Consider the following 12,297-nt stretch of genomic DNA (forward strand, 5'->3'; position numbering starts at 1 on the left):
TTTTCTAAGAATTTTTAAGCGAGGACTTTCTATTCGACAGTTTAAAGGTTTCTGAGGAGTCAAGAAGTAACTATTAGCAAACAATTAAAATTGCTTTGTTTACAAAAAAATAAACGAAATATGTAAAGCATTTTAAACTGTCGAATTCATGGATTTAAAATTCATAAATTCTCAGTTAATTCAAAACATTGAAAGTTTGGGGAGATTTTCATTCCTTGGTCTTTGGGCCAAGATCACATGATTCTTGTTTATTACTTATTTGTCGTGTTATTGGACCAATAACGTTGTGTTATTTCTTTCTTACATTTTAAGTGAATTTTATTCAAGTACGCATGGAAAAAAAGAATTACTTTATTTCATTTTAGTAAGAAAGATAACGAATTAGTAATTCGTTCTTACTGAAATAAAAATAATAACAGGGAAAATATATATATATTTTTTTTACAAAGGAGTCACCACTTATCAAGGCCCGGAAGCCACTCGAGGATAAGGGTTAATGGGTATACATTAATCAATGGGATTATAGCGTAGTAATCATAAGTAGTGGAAATTTTGTAAATTGGATTACTTAGGGGGACGGTTCATCAAGAACTTGTTTATGTTGGACTTCTAGACAATCAAATTGTAGTCAGCTGGAAAGCAGGCAAACGAAAGACAGTTCCACGGGCGTGCAGTTCTAAGAAAGAAACTTTGTTCATGGACTCTACGTTTAGGTTTAGACACAGAAAAAGCGTGGGAGAAATCATTGATAGTGGTTTGGGCTAGATAAGTGTTTTTCATGAAAGTTTGGCAAGGGGGAACCATAGATTGAAGCTCAGATGAGCATTTGCCATGAAAATAACGATAAAGCAGAGACAGGCTCGCAACATCTCTTCTGTGGGAAAGAGGTTCCATTGAAGAGAAAAGGGCATCCCCTACTAAGCTACAAAATATATTTTGAACTCTGTTAAAGCAGGATAAGTTGCTGCTAGTACCTCCTGCCCAGACGTGGCAACAGTTCTCCATCATTGACTGTATCTGGCTTTTATATAGGTAGAGAATTGCATCAGGAGTGAGATATCTACTGGAGCGGTAGAAGGATCCTACCATTTTTCCAGCGTCCTTGGCAACGAATTTGATGTATGTGTTCCATTTCAGATCAAGAGTAAAGGTCAAGCCCAGAAGCTTGTCAAAACATGGAGCGTCCGCAAGACGAGAGCCATCCATTTCAATTGATGCCAGATGAGGATCAGAGCGGTGATGATGTAAAGATAGGAGCTTGGTTTTAGATGCATTAAAAGTAACCAGTCACTGCTTTCCCCATTGTACGATGTACTCAAGATCAGAGGAGAGAGAATCAGAGAGAACTTGGTCATTTACGGCCTTTGATGTGTTGCCATAGATGGTAGTGTCGTCAGCATAAATGTCAACGAATGATCTTAGGATGTTATTTGGAAGATCATTGAAGAGAGTTGGGCCAAGGATTAACCTCTGAGGAACTCCAGCATTAATACTGTGAGCTTCTGATTTCTACCCATCAATCACTATTCTTATGAACCTATCTGACAGAAATGAATTAATAATTGAGAAGATATTTCCAGCTATGGTATAGCTGGAGATCTTATGAAGTAGACCTTTATGCCATACCCTTTTTTTTATTATTACATTTTTACCCCAAACAAGGCACGTTGTCACTTTTCTGTAGGGGGCTACTATCAGGGACATAAGCTACAGTTGTACTATGTAGGGAGTTGGGCAGCAAGGTGTCGGTTCACATTACACTTGAACTTCTGCATGTCAGTACAGTTGGGGAAGCAGGGACCTGGAAGGGAATTCCAAAGTCTAGCGGTTCTGGGGAAGAAACTACTGGAGTAGAAAGCTCTCTTACATCTAGAGATCTCTACTGTGAAGGGGTGGGATTTAGCTGCTTGTCGGGGGTATTTACGTCAAGGGGGTACGAGTGCTTGCAGTTCGTCAGAGCATTCACTGTTAAAGTACTTGTAGAACAAGCAGAGGGATGCAATATTTCGTCGATGGGACAGAGACTGAAGCTTAGATGACAGTTCATAACCTATCAGGTTGGTGACTCTTTTGAACCTTGTCTAGGAGACTAGTAGCAGATGCACCAGCCCAACTATGACAACAATACTACATACATAGGCGAATGGTGGCCTTGTAGAGGTACAGGATCCTTTCGGGTGTTAGTAGCTTTCTAGCGCGGTAGAGAGAACCTACCTTCTTTGCAGCGGTCCTGGCAATACTCTTAATGTAATTATTCTAACTCATGTTTCCTGTGAAGGTTAGGCGAAGGAGTTTAAAAGATGTACTTTCAGATAAAGAGTCTTTGATATGTCAAGAGCAATTGCCCTAGAAAGGAAGCCTCTGGTAATAATAAAAATAAAGTTTGTTTCATTTTGTTTTCAAGTTTCCAATTCAATGTTTAAGTTTGATGGACGCGGACGATTTCTTTCACAGTGATTTGACCAAGTTGTTTCGATATCGACATTTACCAGTATTGCCCCCATCCCCTCAAATAAAAACCTGCCATGAAATAAATACATGGGTCCTTGTGCTTTTCTGCCCCCGTGCTGAAATAATAATGTTATTGGTCCCCCAATTTATCAGCGAGGGACCTATGTTACCAGTGACGTGTGTCCGTCCGTCCGTGCATCTGTGCATGCGTTCGTTCATGCGTCCATTAGTCCAGACGATTGCCAGATAACCGTCCATTAGTTTTTCCTGAAATTTTGCCACAAATTGTATTTCATTAAATAGATGTGCACAATAAAAAAAAATCCCGCTACGTCCCCAGGGGCTCAAAAAATGTCAAAAATGCCCCCAAATGGTCAAAAATGACATGTTTTGCCCCATAACTTTTGATCCATCTGTTAGGTTTTTCTGAGACTTGGCCATAATGTGGAGCCTATTGTTCCTAATATAAATCCAGTATGGGTGATCCTGGCAAAATTTTGGTTTGCGTCCTCGGGGACTTTCAGTGCTAAAAGCGCCCCTTTTTGTGGCTCATTTTTTATATTTCTCAACAAAAACTTGATATGTTTGACTATATAGTAATTTTTCACGGTGTTCAACTCAAATATACATGAGTTAAGGCCTGAAACTGCACCGTTATCCATTTACATTGGGATTCGGTGTCTCCAGGGACTCAAAAGAGGTCAAAAATGACCCAAAATGGCCCAAAATTAAACTTTTTGCCCTATAATGTTTGATTCATGAATTAGATTTTCCTGAAACTTGGCCAAAATGTGGAGGCCATTGTTCTTAATATAAATTCAGTATGGGTGATCCTGGCAAAATGCTGCTTCACATCCCTCTGGGACTTTTAGGTCTGAAAAAACATGCCATTTTGGAGGTCTTTTTTCATTACTCAAAAACTTGATATGTATGTCTATATAGTGGTTTTCCATGGTGCTGAATTCAAATATACATGTCTTAAGACATGAAATTATACTGCTTGTCTATTTTCACTGGGATTTGGCATTCCCAGGAGCTAAAAAGGGGTCACAAATGCCCCAAAATTGCAAAAAATGACACTTTTTACTCCATAACTTTTGCCCCATCCATTAGATTTTTCTGAAACTTGGCGAAAATGTGAAGACAATGTTGGCCCTTCATACTTCTCACATTCATCATTTCTTCACTATTTTTTGTGGTACCATCTCACATGCAGCACCAGAGGAGGACCACGAACACACGACTTGTTATTTTGAAAGCCATTCTTAACATGGGGAGGGCAGGATGTTTGGTAACTATTCTGTGCTTCCACCTAACAATTTAATAATAAAAAAAGATGTCATAAAACTTGAATTTAACCTGATTAAACTATTTAAAAATAGCGAGCTGGCAAAGATGCACAATCCACCAAAACATGTTCACCTTTGCTCATTTTTGTTTTTTAATTTTGCCATTTAGTAGTAAGGTTGATGGTTACATTTCTTTACACGTGCATGCGTTAACATTTTGGGGGGAGGAGGGGATAGTTAAAACATTATGTCCATCTTCACATTTTTCGTTACAATTACGATTTTCTGTCCACAAAGGAAAACCAAGAAGGGAGTGGTTTGCTGAATCCAAAGTGGAGTTTGAGGCAAACTGATAGGCAAGCATGTTAGCTTCCTCGGTTGCTGTTCAGACAAGCTCATGATTATTGGATAGTGGAGGAATTGTTGATTGTCCATTATTCACTACATTGTAGATTTTCCAGAAATCATGAGTTCCTAATTTCGCATGCCAAACTGCCTTTTGCCATTTACTAGTATGGTAGATGGTTAGAATTTTTTTACATGCACACATGTTAACATTTTATCTCATTCAAATTTTGCGCAGACAAGTGCTTCTAGAGATATAAACACATGTATTCTGCCTGCCAGATTTGTACTCACACGCGATACAAAAATCCACTACTGTCCTATCGACACTGTCACCAACCATGTCAATTGCAGATGGGTATGCTGCCTACAATTTTCACGGTTAAATTTGGGAGATGTATTTATCTATCATCCCCACTTAAAAAGGGGGTTCTCTGCTCCGATATATGTTATTACATGAGGATGTTGAGGGTGTCTATTCCAAGAGGAGGTTGGCGGTGTCTATTCCAAAAGCCGTTTTTAACATGGGTCATTTCAATTAATCTAAACTGTTCATATACAGTGAGAATCCCTAAGTTCTAATATATCTGTTTATATTTTCTAGGCTTATTCTAATAGACTATTTTTCCTAATTTTATTATTGCATGTGGATTTACACATTTCCTTATTTTCTTGTTTCAAATTCAAACAGTACCTGCAGGTTATCAACAACCATAGTTTACTTTTTTGTGATGAGAGGGGGGGGGGGTTATATCAGGCAACGCCGGTTAACGGGTCCTGCTAGTTTCTTATTTTTTGCTTGAAAGTGGTGGATAAACTTGGTTTTAAAACAAATGAGTTCCAAAATAATGAAAAATAAAGAAACATGTTAAGGACACTTTTTAATACTGCTTTGTTATTTATGGTCCCAGTCAATAATTTGGAACAAACTCTGGAGCAATAAATTATTGATACACTAGGACACTCGGTAAATAATATATGTTATATAAAATACTGCTCAATTCGCTAGATGTAACAGGTTCCTGCAATAATGTAGTAGGCCACTTGGAACGTGGTAGATGCGGAATCCAAATGTACTCAATATTCTAAATAGCCAGGTGTTATAATATAATTTTACTCTTATTAAATTTTATGTTGAACTGAACAGTGCTCAATACTTTGGATAGAATATATATGTAATTAATCAAGGATATATACTGAATTGAAAACTGATAATTGGTATATGCTAAATCTATCAGTGCTCGTTACGTGTCGCTTAGAAACAAGAACTTTAAAACTTAAAGCTGAGATGGATTTCTCACATCATTATTATTACTACTACTTTTTTATATTATTTTATTATTATTTTTTTTATATTTTTATTATTATTATTATTATTATTATTTCGATATTATTATTATTATTACTTTTTCGATATCATTATTATTATTATTGTTATTATTATTATTATTTTGATATTATTATTATTGCTTTTTCGATATTATTATTATTAGTAGTAGTAGTAGGAGTAGTAGTAGTAATAGTAGTAGTAATATTATTATTAGTAGTAGTAGTAGTAGTAGTATTACTGTTTCGATATTATTGGTATTATTATTACTTTTTTATATCATCATTATTATTATTATTATTATTATTATTATTATTACTTTTTCGATACTATTTTTATTATTATTATTAGTAGTAGTAGTAGTAGTTTTTTAATACATTAAAACAAGAATATGCGGCGAAAACAAAAATGAAGGTATATCGATACAAGTTTTAATATAAAAATATAACACAACACTAATTAATTTCTATTTTCTGTTTTATGTTATATGTGTGTGTGTGTGTGTGTGTGTGTGTGTGTGTGTGTGTGTGTGTGTGTGTGTGTGTGTGTGTGTGTGTGTATTCTTAAGTATTTAAATTATTTTCAAATCATATTCTAAATAAGGAGTATACGTAATGGTATTAAAGTTAATGTTTACTATATATATATGTATATATATCTATATATATATGTGTGTGTGTGTGTGTGTGTGTGTGTGTGTGTGTGTGTGTGTGTGTGTGCGTGTGTTTGTGTGTGTACTTTTAATGATAGACTCCACTGTATTATTTATAGTATGCATTTTTGATTTGTATATGTACTGCATTACATTACTATGTTACTGCATTATTAATATAACAAATTTTATTGCATGCTTTAATATGAAATATGTTTGTCATGTTTTGTGTGGATTTATAAACTCGTGGGACAATTGTGTTCTGGCATTAAATAACACCGGAAGGGTTTATTTTGAATTTAGACAAACAAAGCAAAACATTGCCAGCAAAGACAGCTAGAAATCCGTGCATTCTGTCTTTTCTTTATTAGAAATACTCCTTTTTAAACTTTATTATGCATAGCAGTTATCCTAAAGAGGGAGTAGCGCTCTCCTCCATACCTTGGTGTAGTAGTTGATGAAAAAGGAGCCCTCAGGTCACCCTCGACTATTATCGACCACTTTATGTACTATAGCTGGCAGAGTATCTTCTGAAAGACCTCACTCACCCAAGAGTATTTTTTTCCATGATATTTGTAATGATGCAAATTTTCATAACTAACTTTTAACAATTCTTTTTCATTAATATTTGATTAGCTCATAAGAATACTGACCCCCACACGGCAGAATAAGGTCGGGACAGTAGGATTTGAAAAGCCGGCGCCCTAGAAGAAGAACACAATGGCCTACAAAAATGTGTGGGCAGCTCTGTCAGCATTCCCTAGTAGGCGCACTATATCATAGAGCATATAGCTTTCGAGTAAGAAAACCAGCAGCAGCCAAAGGATAGCTGACTAGCGAAAATATTAGCAGCAGTAGGTGTCTTAGCATATATGCAAATTAAGTAAGTGTGCATGCGCTGGTGTCACAGGAAGGAGGAGAAAGAAGGAGAAAAATGATAACACGTGGTCAAGCAAAAAGAGAAATAAAGTGCATGACCGATGGAGATGGACGTGTGAACTCTAAGATGAGAAAGCACTGGCTATGGGCGGCATCAGATGGCAAGGAGATGGGACTTTTAAAAAGCACATGTTATATGGCTCAGCGTTGTAAAACACGTGTGTGCGAAAAAATTTTTGAAAGATAATGAAATGCAAGAAAGAACCACAAATAAATTCATTTTATTTGCACTTTAAAAAAATACCGAGATTTTTATTTCTTTCCTTTTTTATTTGTTTGTTCCTTTGCGATGATAGCAAACAACGTGTGGTTGAAACATAACGACACTGTTAAAGGATAACGGTCACGTTACAGGCCTTAAGCAATTAGCAATAAACTAACCCCTTTTTAAAAGGAGAAGACAAGGTCTGGGAGGGTGGACTTAGAACTGCGCAGTGTCAGAGACATACTCCATTAAACAGGGAACAATCCATTTCAACAATGACCTTGGCTCTGGTGGCTTTGGAGCCGAGGCAATGAATGCTGATATTAGATGATATTTTGTTTGTTTAATACAGTCTGTGGATAAAGTACACAACATGTCATAAAATGAAATACCGTGGAGGCAAAATGTAGGGAATAAATTAAACACAGGACAAAAAACAAACAAGAGATTGACTGGTATACAGCATCTATACCATTGCAGCGTTTCATGTCCATAGACATACTTCCTTCGGACAAATATATGAGCCATGGTTAAAGAATGAGAAGCTCAAAAGTGATAACACACGCTCTTCTAAAAGATGGTTCACTTTTTTAAGAAACTTCTTTTTTTTTTATTTGTTTTTACCCCAAGCAAGGCCCTGTGCCACTTTGATGCAGGGAGCTACTATCAGGGATATAAGTTGCAGGGATGATATGTAGGAAGATGAACAGCAAGATGTCTGTTCACATTACAATTGAACTTCTGCATGTCAGTACAGTTGAGAAAGTAGAATCCCGGAAGGGAGTTCCAAAGTCTAGCAGTTCCGGGGAAGAAACTATTGGAATAAAAGGCTATCTTACATCTAGGGATCTCTACTGTGTAGGGTGAGATTTTGCTGCTTGTTGGGTTTGTCGCGAGTATTTATGTTGAGAGGGTACAAGTGCTTGTAGTTCGTCAGAGCATTCACCATTAAAATACTTGTAGAACAGGCAGAGGAATGCAGCATTTCGTCGATGGGACACAGGTTGAAGCTTAGATGACAGTTCAGGACCTATCAGTTTGGCGACTTTTTTTTTAACCCTGACCACTTATGATATGGATAAGGCAGGAAAAGCTGGGGTGGTAACCATTGATATATTCAAATCCTCTGCCAAGATCTGGCATGAAAGACTTCTAATGTAAAGTAAATTATACAGTATTACTAGATGAATGTTAAATATAATTAGACCTTTCCTAGACAAGAAGAAAATTCAGGTTGTCCTTGATGGTCGTACATCTAAAAGTATATTAATATGAGAGTGTCTGAACGGTTGATACTTGGACAGTTATTATTCCTGATATTCATAAACGACTTCCCTGATAAAATTGTGTATCAAATGAATATATTTGTTGATGATAAAGAGCTTTATAATAAGCATGAGAGAAAAAGCGGATGTACACATATCTACAATAATGGCAAAATACTTGGGAAGCAGCCTCCAGTCCTTAGTGGATGGTAACATTTAATGCTAACAAAACTGAGCTTCTTTCCTTTAACCATTACAAGAAACATTATGAACCACCGATAGCTATGACTAATAATCCTTTATCTGAGAGCCGACTGGAGTGAACAAGAGATTAAAAAAAAATACAGCATGACTTGGCAAAAATGAATTTTTTTATTTTTGTCCTTGAACTTTCTCGGTGATTCAATAGTTATAACCTTCAATCGAGCAGAGACCATGTACTTCATCTATTTAGCTATTCATTTTTTTTTCAGTTTTTTAGGAACACTGTTATGCATTTATCAAATTTAATTTTAATTTATTAATTGCATGGCCTGTATTTTATTTCTTTTTTTGTCTTTCTTTTTTTTGAACATTTTATTTGCATGTTGGTCTGCAGCCATTTGGAAAATGTTGTAAAGTCAGACTTGTTATCTCAGAAAGAACTGACAACGATTATTGCCTACATTGCAAGAAATCCTGTAGGAACTTCCATTGTTAAGAAATTTCTTGAATCTAAGTGTCAGTTAAATGATTCCATCGCTGTCGGCTCAGGGTAAGTTCGCTTTGTTGAAACATCGACATTTTTGTACACAGCCTTTCCATGTTGTCATGTTGTCATTTTTTTTTTTTTTTTTTTTACATAAAGATTTAAAGCGTTTGTTTCCAAAACAGCTCAAATCCACACGAATGTATGGTTCAATAAAAAAGAACCATTTTATGTTCCAGAATATTTTAGATGAGGATTCATCATTTGGATTATTTGGATTATCCAGCAAAATCGCATTGATATACCGGTTCCCGTTAGATCACCAAAGTTAAGCACTGTTAAGCCTGGTCAGTGCTAAAATGGGTGAATATTTGGCAATACCAGATACTGTATGTGCTCAAGTTTGGAGCAGGATGGCTGCCAGCAGGCTAATTTTACATGAAATAATTGCAGAGCCTCCATGACCTTGTAGGGTTAAAGGACTTATCCATCATCATCGATCCATTATTTGGATTATTCGAACTACTAATCTCATTTTAGTTGTTATTTTCTGTTATGGCCTTACAGGCCGGTAATAAACACATTGATATAATTAACAAAAAGTTATTAGCAAAAATATGTTACAAAAATATGTTGCAAAAGTACACGTCATGATTCTGGGGTTATAACTGCCATGAAACTGAGTATTTGCTTTCTTCTCATCACAGAAAGATGTAACACAAGGTTGGAAGATCAAACTAGCACCTCTAAAACAGGAGCACACTGGCTTTTTAAAAATTACTCGAGCAGCCCCGTTAGCATTCCTTGATCGGGCGCCTCAGGTAGTAAACAATAAACTTATTCTATCCCAAAGAGAGGGATAACGCCAAAGAGGGTGGACTGCCTAGAACTATCCAGAACGAATATCTCAGCTCGATAGATAAAAAATTACTGAAATGGCCCAGTTTCTGTTGAACTAATTGTCATAACAGGCATGTGTCTGTGATCACAACTAAATGACAAATGAATGCCACTACGTTTAGATGTAACTGTATTTATTGTGTCTGCATATTTGTGAAACAAGTATATCAGCTTACTTCATAATATTTTCGTAATATTTCAGCCAATGTAACATACACTTGGAAATGTTCAAGTGAAACTACTGTGTGGATTAAATAAAGTGTCCAGTTAGAAATTTTGTATAATTTCCCAAGTTTGATATAAAAATTCCTGTTCAGAAAGCTACACTTGAAGAAGGCAGGAGATTAGGTCGGCTGAAACATTGTGAAACTTACAACCAATATGACAATAGTAGTCTGAATAATCCAAATAATACAAAAACCTTTTTTGTTTTCTTATAATTAATATGAAAATATATGTCATAGCCGGGTGGGGGAGCAACCAGGAAAGTAGACTCGAGTAAAAAATTAAGGGCACAAAGTTCCTAAATAAAAAATAGAAGTAATAATAACATTTATTGATCTATGCCCTCCCCTACCATGCAACATTTTTTTAATGCAACCGGTTTTTTTTTGGTTTTTTTTTACATGGGTGTCACCACTTATCAAGGCCCAGAGGCCACTCAAGGATAAGGGTTAATAGGTATACATTAGTCATTGTGATTTTAGCATAGTAAACAGTGGTAATTTTGTAACTTGGATTACTTAGGGGGGCGATTCAATTAGAACTTGTTCACATTGGACTTTTTTTCTTTTTTTTTTTCATAGGTATCAACACATTATCAAGGCCAAGAGGCCACTCAAGGATAAGGGTTACTTAATTAACCAACATTCAGGCACTTTTATTAAATATTAGTGTTTGGATGATTAATCTGAATCGGGAATTGGAAAAGTCAGAATGTCTTGGGTATTGGAATTCGAAAAATTAGAGACTAATTTCAGATTCAAAAAACGATTCTTTTAATTTAATTTTTTTTTTAACTTAATTTTTCTTGCTGGCACAAGTGAAAAATAACATATAAATCTAACCATGAGTTTATAAAATTTTTTGGATACAATACATAAAGTAAAAATTTAATAGTATTTATTAATTAACCTCATTTGTTTCAGTTCTGTATTTAAAATATAGTGGATACTATTTTCATAGAAATAAACTCATATTTGCTTCGTGTTATTGGTTTTTCTGTTCAATAATTACATTTTTTGCAATATCCATAAAAATATCAGCTTTATCAAAACATACATATTGATTAAATATATTTCTCATTCCATGGAATTTCAATGGGTCTTGCTAGTACCCTAATATTTTCCCAAAAATATTTTGGATGCAATACATAAAGTGAAAACGTTAAGAAGTTTGCCAAATTAAAAAAAAGAAAATTATATTTACATTTAAAAGCAGATGAGGACACTCTACTACCTCCCCTCAGTGAAATAGTATGCTTTTTTAAGCGATTTATAATCGTAATTGGTAATTGTATTGGAATTAGAAATATAGAATAGAATTGGCAATTACATCAGAATCGGGAAAAGTTTTGGAATCGTCCCATCACTATTAGATACGAAGTATGTGCTTTGTAGAAACTGCATCGTTCAGTATAAATTTAATGAATATCATACAAGTAACTCTAACCCCCTCTTTGCTTTTGTCTCCAGTTTCTGCTCTAGTCTTGTATACCTGTGTCTTCCCTCTTTTCATTGATAGTCTTTCTGCTTGTCCTTTTTCTCAAGGTCATGTAACGTAAACCAACATCTTGTTAATCTTTCCTAGACATGGTCCCAAATAGTAGCCCCTTACATCCTAGTGGCGATATGCCTTGTTGCGGGTGAACGTAAGTAAAAAAAGAAAATGTAAAGTTAGGCGGAACTAATCACAGAACATAGTCAATAATAAAGGTGTGAGGTACCCATTTAAAAATAATATAAATATTATTATTAACAGGGCAAGAAAAAAGAATATTGTCTGTCAAGAGGTCCTGGACTGAAGGAGTAAATTAGAGATTATTTCTTACAATGTAATTTTATTATTTGTATTGAACTATGTAACATAATATTACTTTCTGAGTATTTCCCACCTGACTACAACTTGGATGTCTTCAAATCCAACATAAACAAATTCCTGACAAACCGCCCCCTTAAGTAAGACACTCTATCAAATCTCCAATACTAATGATTACTACAATACTATCTCATTGATT

General features: G+C 35.2%; 1 protein-coding gene across 2 annotated transcripts in view; it reads left to right on the forward strand.

Annotated features, from left to right (window-relative positions):
* Window positions 1-12,297, forward strand: part of LOC145279655 (uncharacterized) — a 466,377-nt gene that overhangs the window by 303,434 nt on the left and 150,646 nt on the right. For both annotated transcript variants that reach the window (XM_080130890.1, XM_080130891.1), the window contains one exon: window positions 9,072-9,227. In XM_080130890.1, the coding sequence (XP_079987016.1) occupies window positions 9,072-9,227 (156 nt within the window). The remainder of the gene's footprint in view (window positions 1-9,071; window positions 9,228-12,297) is intronic.

This window comes from Euprymna scolopes, chromosome 7, assembly GCF_053919585.1.
Source record: "Euprymna scolopes isolate OS-2025 chromosome 7, ASM5391958v1, whole genome shotgun sequence".
In the NCBI taxonomy this organism is placed as follows: Eukaryota; Metazoa; Mollusca; class Cephalopoda; order Sepiida; family Sepiolidae; genus Euprymna; species Euprymna scolopes.